Genomic DNA, 22,797 nt, shown 5'->3' on the forward strand with positions numbered 1-22,797 from the left:
ATTAAATCATCTTTTCTTTTTTTCTTTTAAAGATTTTATTTATTTATTTGAGACAGAGAGAATGAGGGAGAACACATGAGAGGGGATAGGGTCAGAGGGCAAAGCAGACTCCCTGCCGAGCAGGGAGCCCGATGCGGGACTCGATCCAGGGACTCCAGGATCATGACCTGAGCTGAAGGCAGTCGCTTAACCAACTGAGCCACCCAGGGGCCCTAAATCATCTTTTCTTAACCTGGGTTTGTTACTGTTTTGGTTGATTCATTTTATTCTTTTAACAAGCATTCGGCATTGTTTCTATTTATTACCTTATTTGACGGAAAACACTGACTTCAGTGTAGTGAGTTTTATGGAAGAAATGCATCCAGTGAACAGCATATGTTTTGAGATGCCTTGTAGACTGCATTCTTACAGAATTTCTAATTAGCATATTGTCTATAGTTTGAGACTTTTTTTGCAGTGTTATCAGTGAAGTGCCTTGGAAGATGGTTTATAGTCCTTTAATGTGTAGCGTTTGATTAATTGACTCATTAGAGACAGAATTTGGCTGTGGTTAGTACTTCAGTGACCTCAATATTCTGCTTACATTTCCTGGTGAAAGTTTTGGTATTTAGAGGTATTACATGGGGCTACTTGGCTACTTTTCAAATTTGATTTAGTATTTTAAAGTATGGTGCCATTACAGTCAGCTCTGTGTGGGATAAGAATATCATTGATGTTTTTATAAGATAAAGACAAGAATATGTATGTTTTTCTTATTCACTGATAGTGCTATTATGGTGTCTTTATTTCTGGGTTATTATTTAGTGTAGGATAAAAGCTGAGGTAGAGGATGACCGTGCCTTTCTTTCCTTTTTTCACATGGAAAAAATTTCAGTTAACTAGAACTTTTCAATCTTCTGAGATGCAGTTCTATGTGAATCAGGACCCTCAACCCGTATCTTTAATGGCAGCTGTCATCAGACCAAAACAGAACATGCTGTGAACATATGCTCTTTTTTCTTTATAGGAGAGCTTCTGTTTTGCTTCCACATCCTACTTTACTCCGGCTAATCTGCTAATGCAGTGAATTGGAAGACAACTGTTACCAGGATAACCTGTAATGGGCAAGGAGCCACAGAGAAGAAAACATTTCTTTTAATTTTTAAACTTGGTTGAAAGGTAAGACCATTAAGAGTATCAGGAGTTTCATCAAGGAAAGCAATGTTCTGTTGTGAGACCCTGGAGTCTAGGTCGACCAGGGCTAGACCAGGTACAGTATGGTTCTGGGGCACTGTCGTATTTTTAGGAAGTTAAATAACAGCCTCTGTAGTTTGCTCTGGCATGTTTTGGAATCTGCATCACCCAATCTGTGGGATTCTTCATTTCCTAGGGGGGTTGATCTGGGTCCCAAGGATAGCCAGGCCTAGCAAGCTGAAGGAGCACACAGAGAAAGGCTGCTCATGGAGACTCAGGTGCTGCTTCGAGGTCACCTAAAAGTGCATGTGTGCACAGGCGTGTGAGAGAGAGAGAGCTTGAGATTGTTTTGTTTTTGTTTTACACCAGCCAAAGGCCATCTCTGGCTTTTAGCCAACCATCTGACTCCTTTCGAGTCCTAATTACTATCATTTTAGAGCTCTTCACTGAAACTTTCTCTTGAAGACCAGAGGTTGACTTTACATATTTGACAGTTGGCACTTCAGAAAGTGGCCCAATCGGGTCTTTGGGGGACAGGACACATTTTTAATCCATCTTCATCTGCTCCATTGTGTGTTGAGGAGAAGGTGGGCATAAACCACTTAATCATCTATGGTTCAGGCTTCATTATCTCAGGAGATACTCTAGTTATGGTGCTGTAGCAGGTCTCTGCTTCTCATCCCAGGGCAATTTTTCCTTCAGCCCCTCATGAATGACTCTCCTCCACCTTCCGACCTCCCTTTGTGCTTATAGAGTGAAGCTTTACCTCCTGGGGCCTTTTTTTTTCTTTTTTGGTCCCGCCATTGTTCCTTCTCTTTCCAGGGCTACATTCTAACCCTGTGGGTAAAGCCTCTTCCATTTCCCACCTGCCTGGCTGTGTGGAGAATTCAGCCCAAGTCGAGGGTTTAGGTTTGAGAAGGTCAGGACCATGTACTTAGAACTGTGGTCTGACCATCAGGCCCACTGATAATAAAGAAGGCAGTTTATGATGCACATGAACTGTTACTTTGCCTTTTTCATCAGTCGGTTTAGAGCTGAGGGTGACAGGACCCACAGAGACCTCCAGCTTTAATTCAGCTGATTATCTTAGAGGTTGGACATCTTTTTTATGTTTATTGGAGTGTTGTCTGTAAATTGTAACCCACTTTTCTATTGTGACACTAGAGTTCAAAGAATGATTTTTAAAGCTGTTTCTATAATGCCACACGTAGCCTATAAAAAATTGAGATATATAAAACATGTGAGTTTCAGGTGCACAACATAGTGATTCTACATTTGTTATATATTTTGAAATGATCACCACAGTAGGTCAAGTCGATACTCATCATCACATAGTTACATTTTTTTCTTGTAGTGGGAACTTTTTTTTTTTTTAAAGAGGAAGTGGGGAGGGGCAAAGGGAGAGGGAGAGAGAGAATCTTAAGCAGGTTCCATGCCCAGTGTAGAGCCTGACATGGGGCTTGATATCATAACCCTGAGATCCTGACCTGAGCCAAAATCAAGAGTCAGGGGCATCTGGGTGTCTCAGTCAGTTCAGCACCCGCCTCTTGGTTTCACCTTGGATCATGATCTCGGGGTTGTGGGATTGAGCCCTGTATGGGGCTCCACGCCCAGCGGGAGGTCTGCTTGGGATTCTCCTCCTCCTCCTCCCACTCCCTCTGTTGTCGTTGGTTGGGGGCGTTCCCCCCCCCCCCGCCAGCTCACATGCATGCCTGCACACACACACTCTCTCTCAAATAAATAAATAAAATCTTGTTTTTTTTTTTTTTAAAACAAAATCAAGAGTCAGATGCTTACCCGACTAAGCCACCCAGGCGCCCCTGTAATGGGAACTTTTAAGATCTCTCATAGCAACTTTCAAATATATAATTCAGTATTATTATTAACTATAGTCACAATGCTGTACATTACATTTCCTTTTTTTAAAGATTTTGTTTGTTTATTTGAGAGAGAGAACACAATCAGGGGGAGCAGCAGAGGCAGAAGCAGAAGCAGGCTCCACGCTGAGCAGGGAGCCTGGCATAGGGCTCAATCCCAGGACCCTGAGATCATGACCTGAGCCAAAGGCAGACGCTTAACCAACTGAGCCACCCAAGCACCCCCTACTTTATATCTTTAGTACTTTTTACATAATAGGTATCATTAATTGTTTAGTGGTAGAGCTAAAATCTCAGAGACATTTTTCAGGATAACATTTTTAGGACTTCTCTCTTTCTCTCTCTCTCTCTCTTTTTATTTTATTTTGTTTTTCTTTGCTGAAGAAGACTCTTAGCTGTGGCAAAGGAACAGTTCCTTACCATTAGCTGTATTCCTCCTGTTTCTTTTTTGACTTCCTCTGCTCATCAGATGGTGTCTGATGCCGGGTGAACTCTTAAGAAGTTACCCATTAGTCTCCAGGAGTCCTAGAATCAGTGGAGAAGGATTCCTGAAGAGGAGCAGCATTTTAAATATAGGGTCCTTTAGACCAGAGGTTGTCAAGGCCCAGATAGGAAATATTTTAGGTTTTGCAGACCAAGAAGCAAAAAAGAGGATATTATATAGGTATTTATATAACAAGAGAGCAAATATTCACAGATTTTATTGATGAAATTAAAAATATAAAAAATACTTGAATTCAGTATTCTGTAATACAGATCTGCTAATGAGAAGAATGGAATTCTTTTCCTAGGGGGATAACATTTCACCTAAATGGTGTTCATAGCCAGAGTTCCCCCTCTCAAATTCTGTTACAAATGTTCATCTAATCTACTAATGCTGATCTGTAATGAGATTTTACGTATTTCATCTTTGAAAATGTCTTTTTACACAGATAGGTGCTGCCACATTCTAGTATCAGTCTACAAGCATCTGTATTCATCATTGGAAGGCATTTATAGAATTCTTTTAGATTCTTCTCTTGGTGTTTGCCTTTTAGCGGGTCATTACATTGTAGATTAATTACTTCCAGTTGACGGTTAGGAAAATCCTCATTTGTATAGCTGTATGGATTTTGCAATAGGAAAATTTCCTTTACATTTGCATTAAAAATGCTTTTTAACGGTAGTTTGAGCTCAGAAAATGTGCCTACTGCAAATTTGTATGGGAACAGAGATCTCACTTCAATTTTAAGTTCCGATAGCATGGGAAGTGTATGAAGCAGCTTGAATTTATTATCCTAACAAAGTTAGTATTGAAATGACCTTACCACAGCAGAAGGCTTGCGGATCAGTGCTGGTTAGCCTTGCAGTTTTAGGTTGAATTCACTAAGAAACATCAAGACGTCAGCAAGGACCAATTTCCAGAGCCATTCAGCGTTCGGTGGTTGTGGTTGAGGGTTGTTCCTCTCATTCAGAAAAATTTCAGTCTTGGCCCTGGGCTCAAAAAGTTCCCAAAACATTAACCCTTGATAAGCCATTACGTAGCTTGCATAAGAGAGTAAATAAAGTTCACTGTTGATATTGCTGGTTCAGTAACACATGAGGAATTTAAAAAACCTTTCGAAGGAGCTGCTGATGAAAATAAAAAGAACCATAAGCTTTGAACAGTACATTTTCACAAGTTTTGTAAAGTTGTCCCATTAAGCCGTTTTTTGCTCTACACATAATTTTACCACCATCAGCTGTAACATGTCACACGGACTCTCCTGCACGGCTGAAGACGGCTGTAGTGACTTCATCTTCACTCCGCGTCTCTGAAAACACTCGACCTGTGGCTGTTTGATGCGGGCTATTCATAAAGGCTCGTTTGTCATCATTTCAAATGCCTCGAACACCAGCTGAGCTGCATCGGCCGTGTCTGTGAACTCCTCAAGAATCCAAGGGAAAATTCACTGGCTTCCTCGGCGCTTGGCTAACAAGCTACTTGGAGACCAGCTTGGCTTGAAGTTTCATTTTCATCTTTTATTTCTGTGAAGAAGTTCTCCTGTTAGGAGATGATCCAGTGAAAATGTTTAAATGTTTCTGATGCGAGCGTGCCTGTAAGTCGGGAGTACTGTGGCCACTGCGTGGCGTGGAGGTGGGCATGTGTGGTGCGGTCTCCCAGCCCTGGTGCGTGTGCTTGCGTGGGGACACGGCACCTTGCCGTCTCCTTCCGTGACACAAGCGTCCCCACCCCGCTGGGTCTTACAAGCACAACAGTCCAGTTTTTCTTTTCTTGTTTTGACATGTTGGGGATCCATGGATAATAATACAATAAAATGTCGCGGTTCGACACGTGGCCCTCAAGGCACCGTGGAGTTAACGACTGTGTCATTGTGATCTGGAAGGCGTCCAGCAGAGCAGCAGCGCAGAGTGATGAGTGCGCCACCACATGTGGTTTCTGTCACCCTCAGCTCTGCTTTCGTCGTGTGACAGCCACCAGAGACTGGATGTAAATGTATGGTGTGGCTGTGTTTCAGGAAAACTCTTTGAATTTCAAAGAATTTTCACAAGTCATGGAATATCTTTCTTCTGACCGCCCCCCCCCCCCCCCCCCCCCCCCCCGTTAAAAATACGAAGATCATTCTTTGCTCAGGGGCTGTATAAAAATAGGTGGCAGACCAGATTTGACACCTTCATTACTGTAGCCCCAGGTGTCCCAGGGTTCTGGAGTTGGCTCACATGCCTATGGTAGAAAGAATGGGGTGAAAAAAAGGACCTAAATGTGAAGAGGTACCATTGTGGTTTTTGCTGTTGGTTGGTTGATTGGCTTGTTCTCTTTGCTTTTTTGTACACAGATTCTTAAGTGTATGCACCTACTTCCTATCTTTCCATATGACTGGGCAGGTTAGCTAATCTTTCACAATATCTTGATTTCAGACTGAGTCTACGTTTGTAGAGCCCTTATTAAGTGTGTCAGGGATTGAACTAAGTGCTCTTCTATTTTCTTTCCTTTCATAATATCTTACCATACTTGGGTACATAGTTTATGTAGGTGCATAGTTTAAAAAGCCAAACAGTACCACAAGATTTACAGCAAAAAATAACAATCATCTGCTCCATCTTTCCTATCCTTTGTCATCCTCATCCCTTAATTAATTACTAGGGGCCACTACCTTTATCTCTTAGTTTTATATTTACTTCCTTCAGTGTTTGAGTTGTGTGCCTATAGGTAGCTGTTTCTAATCTAGCTGACTTCTAACAATGAAGGTGAAGGTTTAGCTTTTACATATGCGTAGCTTCTTTCCCTCCCCCATCTTCCAACATAGTTAAAGCACAACTTTGGTTAAAATCAGTATAAAAGTATGTATATTTTGGTGAATTATTCCCTAGGTCTCTGACTTAATTAGTAAAATTCTTCACAGCATGGTCACATTCATCTGGCACATAGATCTCCTGTGTGGACACATCCTTTTCAGAGCCCTCTGCCTCATGCATGCCTCATTCCGGGCAGATTCCTCTTGACTTTCTGTGTAGTAGCAGGTGTCCCCCCTTACTTTTCTTCTGAGAGTTGTCTTTGCTTCTCAATGTGTGGGATCCCTAGTTCCATGTATTCCATGCCTTCCTCTCATGGCTTATTGCCATGCTTTTTTTTTTTTTTAAGATTTTATTTTTAAGTACTTTCTACTCCCAACTTGGGGCTTAAACCCACAACCCTGAGCTCGAGAGTTGAGTGTTCAACTGACTGAGCCAGCCAGGTGCCCCTGCTGGCTTATTGCAGTACTTTGGTGGAGCCCATTTTCTCGTAGCTTTTTGAGAAAGTGTGAATAAATCTTTCTGACCTTCCATGTCTGAAAATGCTCTTTTCTAGAATTGCTGTTGAGGAAGCTGATATTCTGATTTTCAGTCCTTTCTTGAGTATTTTTTCCTCACTAGAAAAGTTGAGATACTGTCTTTATCTCTGATACTATGGAATTTCACACTGTACCTTAGAGGTCTGTTCCCCAACTCGCTGTGATAGGATGTGTATGTTCTAGAGGGGAGAGTCCTATTCTGTACACTCAGAGGAAAAAAGGTTTTTTTGGGTTTTTTTTTTTTTTTTTGATGAGGCAGGTGGTTGTGGATTCTCATATGTTCTTCTAAAACTTACTTTACTTGGATGTTGGACTTTCTGAATTATTTCTCTATTTTCTGTCTTTTCCTACATTTTTTGGCATTTTTCTTTTTCTCTGTCCTTTATTGCTGTCTTGCTTGAGTTGCCAGAGGAGTAGAGAATTATGTTTACCCAGTAAACATCTGGAAGGTTGTATAATCCTTTCATTTTCCTGTTGAGGCTCCACATCTGCCCAGATGAAGCTATGCCTTTTATATCAAATGGACTTGAGAAGAGATTTATAAAACAGCACAGCGATCATTTTAGTACTGCCTTCCTTTCCTGAAGGATACTCTCAGAGAAGATCATCCAGGCTTTGGCCAAAGTTCTTCCAGCCTCAGGGCTTGCAGTATTCATGGCCATAACCTTTAGCCTGATCTTTAACGAGTTCCTGCTTCTGCTCACACATAATCTGTATTTTTCACTCACTGGCTCTCCTTTTGTGTTTGGAGCTACACGTGATATTATTAAGAGCTGTAAAATACGCACAGCTAGTTATTTTATCCCCCAAGTGATGAGGCCTTTTGCCTGGTCATCTCTCTAGGTGCCATGTGGTGGGCAGTCTCTTCCTCCTCCCCAGAACAGGGTGTGGTGTTGCCTGGCAAAGGGTGATCTATCCCGGAAGGCTACCGTGGGATTAGATCTTGCATGGTCCTAGACAGGATTCATCTGTGACTTTATTCTGAGGTTGCTTTGCTTATTAGTCACATCATAATATGACTTCGTGTTGAGGTCTTTGGACCTGCTTCTTTCTACACTGTAGCAGCTTGTTCTAGCTCAGGCCTCAGTTCTGCCACTGCTCTCCTCGTGGGGCCACCCCCTATAGCTACAGACTTAAAAACTGTTCTGTGCTGTGCCAGGTAACTGCTGCCCCTCTTTGTTTGTTTGTCTTTTTGTAGTTTTATGGTTTTATGAACACAAATACAACGTGCACGTGAGCTGTCTATTCATTTTGTTAACTGCACAGCCTGGCATTGGGATTGGTGACTCTGATGGCCCCTGGGCTGCTTTTGTACAATGGCTTTGTGGTTCTTGGAGGAGACATTGTGAGCAATCTCTGCACAGTGAGATTTGTGTCACATCAGCAGCACTTCAAGCTCCTTGACGTTGTGGACTAGGAACTTCTGGAAGCCGCTGGGCTGCGTGTGCTTTGTCTTCTTGTTGCTCCTGTAACCAGTGTTGGGCATCAAAAGCTGGTCCTTGACTCTTCTGTACACCCTGCTGTCAGTGCCTCTGGGTTTCTGCCAGTTGCACTTAATTTTGACATCAGTCTGATTGGTGCCGGATGAACTTATTGGTCCTCTTTTTAATGATCTTGGGCTTCCCCAGAGGTCTGAGGGCAGCTGTGGTGCTGCATAGAAGGTGGTGACCTTCACGGGCAGCACTGGGGAAGAGAGCAACCGCCCCTCTTGCTGTCCAGTAATATGTGGCTGCTCTCTAATGTTTGACTTTGATTTGGTGACTCTTCTACCTGGTTTCAGAGATTCGGAGAATCCTGGGGCTTGAGATGGAAAATGCTGTTAGATCCCATAAGAATTCTCTGATATGACTTTGATACTGTCTCTTACCCTTGCTTGTTTGCATGCGCGTGTGCGCTCTCTCTCTCTCTTTCTCTGTCTCTCTCTCTCTCTCACACACGATGCAGCTGGGTTTTCCTTGCCTTCATTCCTTTGATCTCTAACAAGGCTTCTGGCAAGAACTTGGTTACCATTGTGTCCCCCTCATTACTTGTCTTTTTTCTTCCCAACCCCTCAGTCTCGCTTTGAAAAGACCCACAAAACTTGTTCTTAGTAAAATATTATGCTTTACATATTCTTGGACTGAAGTTTTTGAAATTGTGGAAATTATGCGTAGAAGTTCATGTACATTTGAGTTTTAATAATGACAGTTTGTACAGGAACACAGTACTTGCTTTAAGGCAGACCAGGTGACAGAAGTAAGGCTGGATTGTCCTTGGTTGGCAGTTGGCTTTTTTATTGTAAAGGTGGAGTGGGTGATGAGATTGCAGCTGCAGCATGCTCCCTGCCCACGATAGCATCTGGGTGCTGGATTGGGAGTTAGCTCCAGTGTGAGGGTGACGTTTGCTTTCTGAGGGCTGTGTATTTCCCAGGCAGCTCAGAATTCCAAAGGCAAGCCGTAAATTTTTGTCATCTGATACCACACAGTATAGCCAGGATTGAAGAAAAATGAAAATTGGGCTTTGAAGAGACAGAATCATGGTTGATACTGGAGGAGGAATGGTAGTTTAGTGGGAAATCTCTCAGGGGATACCTTGGTTTTCGGAGATGGGTTGCTCCCTTTTTAGGCTTCTCTCTGTCTGGTACATCCATTGCATTGTGGACAGTCCGTATGTAAAGTACACATCAGACCTTGCTGCTCACTTGCCCTGTCTTCCTGACTCCACAGCTTATGTCTTGGTGTATTGCCAGTTCCTGCTCTGTCCTGCCTTCATGCCTTGTCTTTAGCACCTCCTGCCTGCCCCATATTTCAGTCACCCCCAAACACTTGGCCATGCCCAGAACAGGTTAGACCTCTCCCTCTCTTGGCCTTTGTAGAACTCCAGCCTCTGTTGAAAGTGTACCTGCCACGGCTTAAATGTCATCTCCTCTATGTCGCTTTCCTCTGCTTATGCTCAGGATTGTTTCTTTCCATATGTTATTAAAATATGTTGCTTCCTTTTTACTCTAGATACTTTACAGTACGTTTATCTCAGTTAAAACTCACTGGTTCTGTCTCTCTGCTTCTGCAGCGAGCCCATGCTGCTCTGTACTGTATATTCTTGCAGGGCCCTTTGAGACCAGGTCTTGACGCCTAAGCTTATCCTTGCGCCTTCTGAACAACTCTTCTTGTTATGAGGGCCTTCTCCCTGCTATGAATTTCCTGAAGTTACTGGAAACTTCTGTCTTGTTCTCTGTACTTGCAGGCCTATGTCTACTGGCCTGGAATTCTTTTTGCTATAACATCACCTATTGAACCCTACCTGTATTTTGGGCCTTGTGTCTAGGAAATCTTTCTGGTCACGATCCCCTCTGTTGAGCTCCCTTTCTACGGAACAAGCTTGGAGTTGATAACCTTTCATTCTGTTTTCTTTTTTTTCCAGTTTTATTGTATTTTTCATGCGGTAGGGACCATTTATCGTATTATTCCTGTATTAAAGTACCTGCTGATTAATATAACACATACTAAATGGAATTGACTGCTTTATTTATTACTCTCAAAGAAAAGCTGAAATATCAAATAAATTACAAAGTAAAACTGAAAACGATTCTGGAATATTTGGGAGGTAGAAATGTGATTGCCTTTGACATATTCTTTGGAAGAAGCAGTTGCAAAGCAAATACAAAGAAACTGGCTCAGAGTTTGTGTGGCCTTTCCTCTAAAAAAAATACGTATCTCTAATAGGCACGCTGATCTTTAGTCCAGCCTTTGGGTGGGGGCTGGGGAAGGGCACCTGTAGGAAATGGAGAAGCAGCTGCTGGGTGGACCCATTCCAGTCCTTTGTGATCTTTTCCCTTGGTACTGAGTGAGAGCTGCCCTCAGAGTCCAGCTGTTACTCTTTGTGTTCCATGTTTTTGCCTCTTCATGTAAAAGTTAGAACGTTTGCCTAGGCATTCGGCTTTGCTGTGAGGAGGAAGTTTATCGTTAATACAGCACAGAAGTGACCTTCCTTCAGAGTGACACTACATGCTCCTATTTAGAGGTCCTTTGCTCCCTGGCCCCTTCTTGTGGGATGCAGCTTTCAGTGTACTAAATGAGCAACCACCCACCCTTCTTGAGCCCAGCACTTCCGCATTTGGGTCTTGTGAGACGCTGCCCAACCAAGTTCCCCGAATACCTGCATCCAAGCCCAGGGGTGTGCTGGATGCTGACGCCCACTCCAGGTGTCTGGATGCTGGCAGGACAGTATGTGCAGCCTTTCAGCAGCTCCATTTGCCCAGTACATCCTGTTCCCAGGTTGCTTGTAAGCTTGACTAGAGGTATGGAGTAACTATGTCTGCTGCTCCTGGAATAAGTAATAAGTTGTTTTCAATCTAAATGGGGGCCGTGAAGGTTCAGGGTGAAGGATGGGAAAACTTCCCTTTTATTCCTACAAATCTTTCTATATATTAGAAGCTAAAAAACAGTTCTAGTTTTCTTGTGATCTACTTTTTTAAGTTGAAGACTGTACAAGTTACTTTATATAAGAATAAACATGATTTCTTGTGTATGTTTACATTAGAAGAAAGGGAAAACGTGGCCCATAATCTGTCCTCACCAACCCCCACATTGGCCCTGTGTGGAAAAGGTGGTTAACTGTTGACTTTGGCTGTGGAAGGAGATTGGGGGGAGGGTGGTTATTTTAGTACCAAGGGAGAAACTTTGAATCATAATTGTAGTAATATATAATTAGAACTGTCTTGTCCAGTACAGCAACCACTGGCCACATGACTCTGAAGCATAAAATGTGGCTGGCCCAACTTGAGATGTGCTCTAAGTGTAAAATACACCCAGATTTTGAAGACTGTACCAAAAGAATTACATGTTGAAATAATGTTTGGATGTATAAGGTTAAATAAAATATACTATTAACATTAACGTAGCCAGTTTCTTTTACTTTTTTGATGTGGCTGCTGGAAAATTTAAACTTGGGGCACCTGGGTGGCTCAGTCGTTAAGCATCTGCCTTTGGCTCAGGTCATGATCCCGGAGTCCTGGGATTGAGCCCCGCATCGGGCTCCCTGTTCAGCAGAGAGCCTGCTTCTCCCTCTCCCACTCCCCCTGCTTGTATTCCCTCTCTCGCTGTGTCTCTCTCTGTCAAATAAATAAAGTCTTTTAAAAAAAAAATTTTTAAACTTACACGTGTCTCTCATTGTGGCTCGTGTGCTGGTTCTTTTGGGCAGGGCTATGTTAGCCGGTAGGCGGAGCCCGCTCTGTTCCAGCAGTGGGGAGCCAGGGGCCTTCAGAGGAGTGCACCCCCTGAGGTGCACGGGGGTCTGAACTCCCACGGTATGTGCTTGTACACCTTTGTTTGAGATCATGAAAAATCTATTACGAATATTCCCTTCATCACACACGTAAATAGAAAAAATATGAAAAATTAACATTTAGTGTGTAGATTAAGTCTTCTCCTTTGTGTTGTCTTGGACGTCAGCTGCTCCTTCTCCCGTTGTAGCTTGTACTCCGTATATTGAGGGGACTGCAGCTATGAAACTGGAAGAGCTGACGTTAGCAAATCTTCACTTAGGCCATGGGATCTTGGTGATTCCAGTGGGGCCAGTGATGACAGGGTGTGGACAGGCTGTCTTCATGCATGTGGTCTCAGGGCCCCATGCCCAGAAGTGTTTGCTTTCATGCTCAGCTGTTCTTCATAAGCTCAGAAATGCTTAATAATCTTGGAATCTGTTTTTGAATCTTTGAATATTTTGCCCTGGGTCCAGCCAGCCCTGCGTGCAGGTGTTCCACGGTTAACAGTAGTGTGTGGTGGGCCTTTTATGGAGTAGAGCTTCTCCTTCTGGGATAGAACATTGCTAACTTTAGGCACAGTTCTTAGGAATAGGAGAGTTTGAATTAAATTCATTTAACACTCTTCTTTGTTGTTCCCTCAGTTTGCTTCTGTCATTTGTAGGCAGGACAATCAGCAGTTTCTCCCTTCAGAGTGCTACTAGTTTATCTTTCATGGTGTTTGTCCTGTCATTTTGTCTGGGCTCCTGTTAGAAAGATGCAGTATGTTACATTCTCTGTTACAGTGAACAAAAACCCTCTAATACCAGCTTGTCCACAGGGAGTTTCTGAAATAAATAACATAGTCACATATTTGCATCATAGGCTTTTCTCTGTTTCTCCTGGTTATGTAATTATTTGGAATATGCTTTATTGCAGTTTGTTGCATCTGATCAACAATAGTTTAAACCCAGGGCAGCAGTAGCAGCAGCATCTGGGAACTTGCTAGAGACAGAATTTCCGGCCTGATCCCTGGTTTGCTGCATCTGAATTTGTGACTGTGTTTTAACAAGACCCCTAGGTGTTCCCTATGCCCAGGAACATTTGGGAGCACTGGTTTAAACCTCCCACGCTTGGGGGGGGGGGGGCATGCTTATTGCACAGGCGCTTCCCGTTGTCGCGGTGCCTGTGTGGTCCAGCTCCCGTCCCAGGCCATTCCCAGCGACTCCTCACAACCAGTTTGCGTGGTGAGGATACTGAGATTTAGAGAGGTAAAGTCACTTTCCAACGCTTCGGGGCCGGCCAGTAGTGGAGCCGGCCTGGGAATCCAGGTCTGCTTAGATGCTTAAAGTCCTCACAGGCTGGGGAGGAAATGCTGTTGATTTGATGAAAGCAAGTGGTTGTAGGTGGTTTACTTATACCACAGTTGGGCCCCTATTGAATATACCATGCTGGCGGCACCCTGGAAAATTCTTCGGAGGGTCTGATGTTCTCCTACCTTTTACAGAGAATTTAACCACATGACTGTACTAGTTCCTGTGTCACCAACACGGTGGCACCTTGTCTCCCAGAAACAAAGTGTTGCTACTTAACTGCTTTGAAATAAAGGTACCATGGCCCAGATTTTGCTTCCAAGAAGGAAGGTATTTCAACAATCTTAGAGGAACTTTAATTAAAGTGGTTTATGGATCCTTTGGTCCTGTTTTGTGCATGTAGGATGGTCGTTTTCACCTGTGTGTTGAGTTCTGGGGAGTGCAGAGCACAGCAGAGGCCATCTGTGGCAAGCTGACAGGTCAACTCCCCTGTGACCCGCCTACCTGACCTTCAGCTCTTTTAGAGAAAACCCTGCTTGCAAGCTACATAATCCAACTTATAAAACAACTCTAAGGGGGCACCTAGGTGGCACAGTTGGTTGGGCATCCGACTCTTGGTTTTGGCTCAGGTCATGATCTCAGGGTCGTGAGATTGAGCCCACGTCAGGCTCCGCACTCAGTGCAGAGTCTGCTTAAGGCTCTCTCTCCCTCCCCCTCTGCTCTTCCCCACCAGTGCAGGCGCATGTGTGCGCTCTCTTTCTCTCAAATAAGTAAAAATGTAAAAAAAAAACCCAAAACCAAAACAAAACCCAAAGAAACAAAACAACTCTAGGATTTTGAAGAAAGATAGTTTGGTTTCATTTACCATTTTCCTCTTTGTCTTGTTAATAGAAAAGTCTGTGATTTGGTTTACTGTAAGAAATTGCTTCCCCTTTTATCCCTAAATCCTATTCAGGTATAGCTAGGGTATGAATTTTAAAGTGTATTTATATTAACTAAAAATTAGCTGTTGAAGTGCTGGCTCCTTTAGTTTTTCTGAGTATCTTAGTTGTATTTTTGAAAGGGCTCCATTTTCTCACAGGGCCCTGGTTGAACTTTGTAACTGTTCATACCTGGCTTGTTTCTACTTCAAAGGACACAAATAGAAGCTAGGGTAACTAATTTACTGGTGCCATTCATTTCCAGTCAATTTGCTGTTTGACCAAAAGATAAAATACATAATGTTTGCTTAAGGAGTCTACTGTGGTTTTATTTTATTTTTAAGTTTGTAACGTACCCAGTTTAAAGAAAATGCACTGTGGAAATGTATATTTCAAAGTGTTCTGATGTAAAAAAAATGCTATTCTAATTCAGGATGGTGGAAAATGAAAGGACTTAGGCATTTTTTAAACAGTTGCTAAAAAATTCCTGTTCTTGTGCTTAAATAAGTATAATAAAACAAGAAGTCACAGGCTCCGGGTTTAGAGGAGCTGGCTGGTCAGGTAGGACATACTGCTGGAACACACAGACCAGGTGTGTGATGGCTTATCGTAACACAGCAGGCTCTGAGGTTGGCGGGCAGCTTTCTTCCAGGTGGTGATTTGGGGATATGGAGGCACCTTCCATTTTTTGGCTCTGCCATCCCTGAGAGCCTTTTTTGTCTTGGGCATCCAGTCAGATGCAGAGGAGAGCACATGGAGGTTTTAATAGTTTATGGCACACCTGGGAAGACATTGTCACGTGGCAATACCTACTTGCCCAAGAAGTTGGGAACGTGGTCTTTGTAAACCGCTAGGGAAAGGGGAATGGGTCTCTAGATATCTGGCCCAGCACCGTGTGATCGCACCCTGCTGGGTGGGCTGCGAAGGCCCAGGGTGGACACCCATGTAGTCTCAGAGATAATGGGGGGAAAGATAGAGTTAGTGGGAACCTGATTTCCTCCTGAGCCAGGGATGCTAAACAACTTCTGTAAAGGACCAGGTAGTAAATATTTCAGGCTCTGCGGGCCACATTTGGTCTCTGTCACACATTCTTCTCTTCCCCTAAAACAACCCTTTAAAAATATCTAAACCATTCTTAGTGTGCAGGCTGTGGGCTGGATTTGGTCTGTGGGCTGCAGTTTGCCAACTCCTGCTCTTATGTCATCATGGCTAATTATCAGTCTTCTTATAAATCCAGTATTTAAGGGGTTACTGTTATAAGGTTGAAATTTGGGGCATCAGTTTTTACTTGTACTACATCGATGTGATTATATTCTGATCAATAATTGAGGAGTATGGACTTTATCTAGTTTGTGGACATTTATAGTTTCCACTTGATGGATGTGAGTGTGTATCTTATTTATAACTAGCCAATCCTAAGGTCTTGATAATCAACTTTGCTTTTTTGTAATTGATTTCTTAGTATTTTTCATTGTACTTTGCCTTTCTATATGGGATTACAAAAAATAAAGGCATACTACTTTATTTTTTAAAGATTTATTTATTTTAGAGAGAGAGAGAGCATGGGTACAGGGGGAGGGGGCAGGAGGAGGGAAGGAGAGGGACAAGCCGACTGGCACTGAGTGGAGCTAGATTCCCAGCTGGATCTCACAATGCTGAGATCATGACCTGAACCAAGAGACATGTAACCCAACTGCACCACCCAGGCACCCTAAAAAAGCATACTACTTTAAATGAGACCTAATTTTTAAAAAATACTTCAGGCTAAATTATTAACTGTGTCCAGTTTTCTGAATTCAGGTGGAGAGACCGTTCTGTTAGATTATCAGAAATTTGATTTACAGGCCAAAATAAGCCCAGTCTGACCTGATGTCGGTGGAGCATGGGAAATATTTGAATACACCTGGTAGCTTTTCAGTCAGTGACTTTGCCAAAGTATTTAAAATAAGTAATATGGGGACACCTGGGTGGCTCAGTCAGTTAAGCATCTGCCTTCGGCTCGGGTCATGATCCCAGGGTCTTGGAATGGAGTCCCACATCGGGCTCCCTGCTCAGTGGGGAGCCTGCTTCTCCCTCTGCTGCTCCCCTGCTGCTTGTGCTCTCTCTCTCTCTCTGACAAATAGAAAAATAAAATATTTTCTAAAACGGGATGGATGAATTTTGATGGAAATCAAAATTTCCATGATTGACTTTGAAGACAAGGTGTACTGACGTGGATGATGATGTTTTTGGAGTTCAATAAGGTGCTTTTGCTCCTTGAGCTGAACTGGAGCTGCACTGTCTGTCCTGGGTGCCTGCATCTGCTCCTAAAAACCGTGCAGGTTGATACATGCGTGGAATCCAAATATAGCCTGTGACTTGTGTGTTGTGTCTGTGTGTGAACACAGCTGTTTGCATCCTCGTACACTTCAGTAGCAGGAGGGAGGCAGAGTGGTAGCATGTGCCGTTTTTAGGATTTGCAGTCTTAAACTCCCAGATAAATGAGCCACATTGCTCCAGCAGAAGCACTGGAGACTGTGCTGACAGCGTTACTTAGGAAAGCTCCTTTCTTTCCTCCTTTGGAGTTATCTTTTGCTATCCTTGTGTCTTTTTTTCCCTCCTTGTTTGATGAGGATAAACTGGCATAATAACATCTCTTTTGTTTGCCATTTTCCACAGTTTGAAAACCAAAAGATCATTTATGGTTTTATTACCACCATCTTTTTCCCTAAAGTTCCATTCTTATTAAGGATATATCACCTTTGCCCTTATTTCCTTAGTAACTGCCTTAGAAGTAGAAGCAGATTGCTCTTGTGTTGGAAGGACGTGTTTCTGTCCTTCACCAGCAAAAGTGTTCCACTCCCAGGGAGCACTCTGCCTGCTCCTGGTCTTGAAGGCCAGAGGCCTAGCATGTGGGTGGTTGCTGACCATGCTGGGAGTTGTGACCCCGCTTTTTTAGCGTGTTCTGGGTCTTGTGTACATAATTAGGGGCCTCATCGTTCAGAGGAGAGAGGCGGCTGTGCCTTGTACTCGTGTCCTCCATTGAGCTTTGGGGCGGACAGGTCCACTCACAGTGCCTCCAGAGCGAGGCGTTGCCGGTCCGGTTTAGGTGAACTGTCACAGTAGCTTCGTTCCTAACTGTGTCTTCCTGCTGCCGGTGACTGCATGTGAGTGTATGGCCGGAGGTAGCTTTTGAAACATTGAAAGCTCTTTTGAAGCAGGGACAACTTTTATAACACCATACTTCACAATCTTACCTAAAACTTGTTCTCTTGAGGAGTCCTTCTTTGTTAAGATTCCTTAAAACTTTGCTTGTATTTCAGACTGCGTTGATTACATACGTATAGGGAAGTCAGGTGAAGTGCATATACTTCTACAGGCTCTTGAGTGACCTGCCGTGCACACGTCTTTCTTCTTCTGTTCCTGGATTGATCAGTATGACTGGCTGTATACGTAACATTTGTCCTCCATGATGTCGGATTAAAAAAAAATTTTTTTGAACAGATGTTCATGAAAATACTAAATCAGGGTATATTCCTGCCTGATCTAATATGGGTGATTTAGCAAAAATAAATCCTTCTCAAAATGTATGTGTGCTATACATAAGTTACGACCTTTGCAGCTTCCTTCCTTCTACCCAAGCTCTTCCAGCACAGGATTTTACATGAGCACGTGTGGATTTTCACATGTTTTTTGGTGATAACGGTAACAGGAGCCGCTATACTGGGTGGATGGTAAAGCTGCAGTTGATCTGTAGGTTTGGGGGTTACATGAAGTCAGAAGGTGTCTTACCAAACCCTGTGTCAGGGCTTCTGCAGTGAGCATCTTTGACAGATAGGAGTGACTTGTGACTTGTCCTGTCCCCAATCAGGACTTTCGTTTGATGCTGTCATCTTGTCATGTGTTGCTCAAAAGTGGCTTGAAAAGGTCTTGTCATGGCAGCTGCAGATGACATAGTGACTCCTGTGCTTCCTGTTGCCGGTTGTGACCGGTCAGGACCCTCTTTAACTGTAACTTGAAGAAAACGAACTTCCTGTCCTCACTGGTTGAGGAAGGGTGGGAGGAAGAGAAGGGAAGAATATATATATGTGGCCCTGTTAATGTCCCATTGCTTTTCCTGATAACTGAGGATGTTGGTTTCCCTCATTCGTCAAGAACTAGGTTCCACTTGTTTAGTTTCTTTATTAAGAATGGCACAGATTTTATCATTTTATGACTTTTGGCTGCGAAACTGCTCTCAGTGCTGAAAATGCTAGTGTAATTCTTTAGTATTCTGAAGAATGCTAGATACTTAGGTCACAGTGCTTGTCATTTGTTGCTTGAAGATATAACTTCTGCGTAAGAATGTTCTTCAACTGTAAGAAAGGGTTTTCTTTCTTCCTTTCCCAGCATTAAATTCTTTTTTTTTTTTTTTTTTTTAAGTATTGGGGCTCAAACTCATGGCCGTGAGATCAAGACCTGAGCCGAGATCAAGAGTCGGACACTTAACCCGACTAAGCCACCCAGGTGCCCCTCCCAGCGTTAAATTCTTAACAAAGTGTGGATGGGTTAATATTGTAGGTTAAAATCAACCCAAGTTTAAGCATTCTTTCAGCATTTTTAAGTCAAAGTTTTTTGTTACCAATAAAACTATTTTCTGAGAAGGAAAAATCCTGCCGATTTTACTTACTTAGAAAGTATTTTATAGGTTCAATATGACACTTATTTTACTTATGTGACTCAAGTTGGCATTTTAGATTGTAAAACTCAATTAAAATTTGAAAAATTAATATGTGAAGTTGAAATTTTATTTGAAATACTCTCTGCATTTTGTTTAGACCAGCATGTTTTGGAAATTTGATCTTCATTCATCATCCCACATAGACACACTTCTAGAAAGAGAAGATGTAACACTGAAGGAGTTAATGGATGAGGAAGATGTTTTACAGGAATGTAAAGCTCAGAACCGCAAACTTATAGAGTTTCTGTTAAAAGCAGAATGTCTCGAAGATTTAGTCTCATTCATTATAGAAGAACCACCTCAAGACATGGATGAAAAGATCAGATACAAGTAAGAAAATTCAATCTTCTCTTTAGGGTGGGACTGAAGTGAAGTGGGGGTAGAATATTATTATTGTTGTCCGGCAATTCCCCAGGGCTGTTGTAGACCATTTAGAGTGTCAAGATGGTCAAGGGTGACAGACTCAGTGGAGCATTTAATCCGTTCTAGAACCGAGTCCAGTGAAATCACAGGGTTTTTAAAATGAGCGTTCTAAATTGCAGTCAGGAGTCTTTGTGGAAGGGCAAAGTGCTTTATAAACAGTGAAGAAGTTGCTGAAAATAGACGATTCAAGTAAGTATTTTCTCTTCTTTGCAAATAGGAAGGTAGAAATTATGTGACTGCCCCAGATCACATGGCACATCTAAGCCAGAGCTTGGGTTATGAAGACTGTTACTGGTACAAGAAATTCTGACTTTTGTTAAGATAAGGGAATGGGTCTTGGGGAACATCAGTGGAGCTAAATTGAAGTAGCTAGCCCCTTGGATCACTGTAGCAGGTTTACGTCCTCCCCACTAGTTTGCTCTGCTCAGAGCAGAGAAGTAGTGCCCGGCGGGCCCTTCATGACCATCTCTTCCGACACTTGGACTGCACATGCCTGGAAACCCTTTGTGAGCACTCCACGTGCATGCAAAGTATTGGGGTTTCAGTGAACTCTCTTCCCATATCCAACTCTGTTTGAAGTATTTGACTCTTTCCTTCCTCCCCAGAAAATCGGACAGATTTCAGGAACAAAAAGTCATTGATTATTCATTAAACAAACTTAATGGAATAGGAAGGATTAAGGCTTTTGGTAGATTATTCTTTGCCCTTTCTCCCCCAGTATCTTCCTCTTTTCAGATATCTTTTTATTTCTTTGTGGGGAGAATTTTGCTGCCAAAGAAATAAAACTTATTAATGCTTTCAGGTTCCTGGTGGCTTGGACTGTCAAGGAGGTGAGGTCATGTTCTCTGCTGGCCATTAAGATTGGCAGCTAGCATTAGCCTCCACTCAGTTCAGTGCCCTGAAAAAGAAGAGGAAAGGAATTTGGCAGCAGGAAGACTAGCGTACTCCCAACCCCCAGAAGACAGATACTTTGCTCTTTTGCAGTTCCCTTCCCAGTGAACCAGGACGTGTGGGTGCGACTTCTCGTGGGGCTCATCTTGGTAGGAGCCGATGTGCTGTGGGCTTTGCATCCAGCCCACCTGAAGGGGTGTTGCACTCCCCTCTTAGAGAACTTGAGCCAGAGGGCTTACCCTTCTGGGGTTGGTTTCCTCACCCGCTGATTGAAGCTAATACCTCTTTAACTGGGAAGAATGGGCACACCACACCTTAGGGAAGGTGCTTATGTTACCAAAAAGTAGTCATGGCTTTTGTAGTATTGCCTTGGCCAGCGCTTTCTTTGTGCTGCCTTTGAGGTTGCGAGAGCAGGTGTGCCTCCCTGGACACATGGCCTTTTGGGTGGTGCCATTTTGGGGGAGCATGACTTGCGCTGGGCAGATGAGTTCTCTGCTGAAGTTCGGTGGGGATGGAGCCCCAGCTGTGCGTAAGATACAAGATACACACGGCTGGAACGCAGATGGGTATTGCAGATGGGATCTGAAAGCTTTCTGGAGTTAAGGTTGACCTGTCGTCATCTCAGGAAATTTAAACTAGTGTTTATAGAGTCTGGGTGATAGAGTGCTGTATTTTGTGAATCTCGTAACTTTGTATTAGTTACACACATGGCTTGAACTCATCACTGTTCTAAGTCAATGATCCTATACAGGGTATTTAAACATTTTGCGCTAACCTTTTTAATCTTAATGACAGATAGCTCAGTTCTAAATAATTTAGCAGAACTTTGAGAATAGGTCCTTAAGTAGTATAATAAGTCCTAAAGCTAAGATGCTGTTGGTTGGGTCAAGGTTCCTACAGAGGGACTGCAGAGGGGCTGCAGGGAGGAGGAGAACCAGGAGGGGTTGTCACCCTGAAAGCCAAGAGAAGCCAGGCTTCAGGAAGGAGAGCTGGGACAACCAGGTTGGGGGCCGCCCTTGACAGGCCCCGTGACCATGGGTGTTTGCAGCACAGAGCACGTGGCCCCATCAGTGTGGTTCTCTGCAATGGTGGAGGTGAAAGCCTGGCTGGAACGCCTTTGAGGAAGAACCGGGGACGAAGCAGAGACAGCTCTTTCAAGAGTCTCCTGGAAAAGGAGCAGAGAGAGAAAGTGGGTGTTGCAGGCAGATGGGAGTCAGAAGAGGTGTGGTGGTGTTTTTATCCCTGGTGGGAGAAATAGTGGGACGTTTGTATGCTGGTGAGAGCCATGCAGTACGGAGGGAAATGACGAACAGAGGGAGTGGGCCACCCAGGGATGTGCCGTGCCTGAGTAGGTGGGAGACCGTCTGGTAAAAAGGACAGGTGGAGGGCGGCTTTAGGAGTTGGCTCTGCGGATAGGGAGGAGGAAGACGCCTAGATGCAGGTTGGGGTGCAATTCTCTTCTGATTGCTTCCGTGTTCTCACGAAGAAATTGAGGTCAGAGCATGCGTGGGGGAGGGGGAAGGCTTGCCACAGGGTGAAATGGAGGGGGTCTTTGGGTGCTTTAGAAGCTTGTTTAATGTTTAGGAGAGAGAGAGGAGCCCCAGCCTGTCCGTAACCAGGACCTTGAGTGTTATGTATAGTGCCCAGGCCCCATATTCATGCTTCTTTATCTAGATTATATGTCTCAGTCACTGTGGAAAAATATGTGGAAAATTCATGAAAAAAATGTTTTAGATGCCCATGCCCCGTTCTAGACCTTGTGTGTCAGAATTTGGAGACTACACCCTATGCATTGGTTTGCCAGTGCTTTATATGCCAGCAGTTTCAAATCGGGACAGTTGAGACAGTGCACCCCCTACCCCCCACAGCAGCATTTTGGAAGTTTTATAAAGTAGAAAATAAAGAGGAATAAAAACAGCTAGCTTTCATTTATTCCGGGCCTCCTCCTCAGTATTTTGTGTTATCCTTCCCCATGAGGGAAAGGCTGTTGTCTTAATTTTGCAGACTTGCAAACTGAGGCCCAGGGAGGTTAAGTAACTTGTCCAAGGTCATGCAGCTTGTAAGTGGTAGAGACAGAGTCTGAACCTAGTGGTGTGAGTCCAGAAGCCACACCTGCACCCACTGCATTATCCTGCCCCTGGCATAATGGCGGCTTTACGTTACAGCATCGTTGAGCCCACATGTTCCATAAAGTAAGAAAGAAAGACTTTTAATTCGAGCCACAGAAGACAGCTATTTGATAATATGCTCTTCATGCCCACACACCTGCCAGTTCTGTTGTCTTTCTTTTCCGTTCTCTTCCTCCCTACAGAGGTTCACTTGGGGACATTCTCCCACTGTTCCATCTTCCGACCTCACACCAGACCCTCTCAGGGGCTGTGGCCTCTCAAGCCAGGGGCCTCACAGTAGGCCGCCCTTGCTTGTCGCGGATGCCTCGAGGGGTGTTGTCTGTGTTCCAGACAACAGTCCTC

At 43.6% G+C, this 22,797-nt stretch overlaps 1 protein-coding gene across 13 annotated transcripts in view; it reads left to right on the forward strand.

Annotated features, from left to right (window-relative positions):
- PPP6R3 (protein phosphatase 6 regulatory subunit 3) overlaps nucleotides 1–22,797 on the forward strand; it is a 137,398-nt gene that overhangs the window by 43,907 nt on the left and 70,694 nt on the right. For all 13 annotated transcript variants that reach the window (XR_004680765.1, XM_035013453.1, XM_035013457.1 and 10 more), the window contains exons 2-3: nucleotides 1,007–1,158; nucleotides 19,110–19,342. Coding sequence is in view for 12 of the 13 variants with exons in the window: in XM_035013453.1 (XP_034869344.1) it covers nucleotides 19,116–19,342 (227 nt within the window). In the remaining variant the exon portion in view is untranslated. The remainder of the gene's footprint in view (nucleotides 1–1,006; nucleotides 1,159–19,109; nucleotides 19,343–22,797) is intronic.

Source organism: Mirounga leonina, unplaced genomic scaffold, assembly GCF_011800145.1.
Source record: "Mirounga leonina isolate KUSES-001 unplaced genomic scaffold, KU_Mleo_1.0 Mir_166, whole genome shotgun sequence".
In the NCBI taxonomy this organism is placed as follows: domain Eukaryota; kingdom Metazoa; phylum Chordata; class Mammalia; order Carnivora; family Phocidae; genus Mirounga; species Mirounga leonina.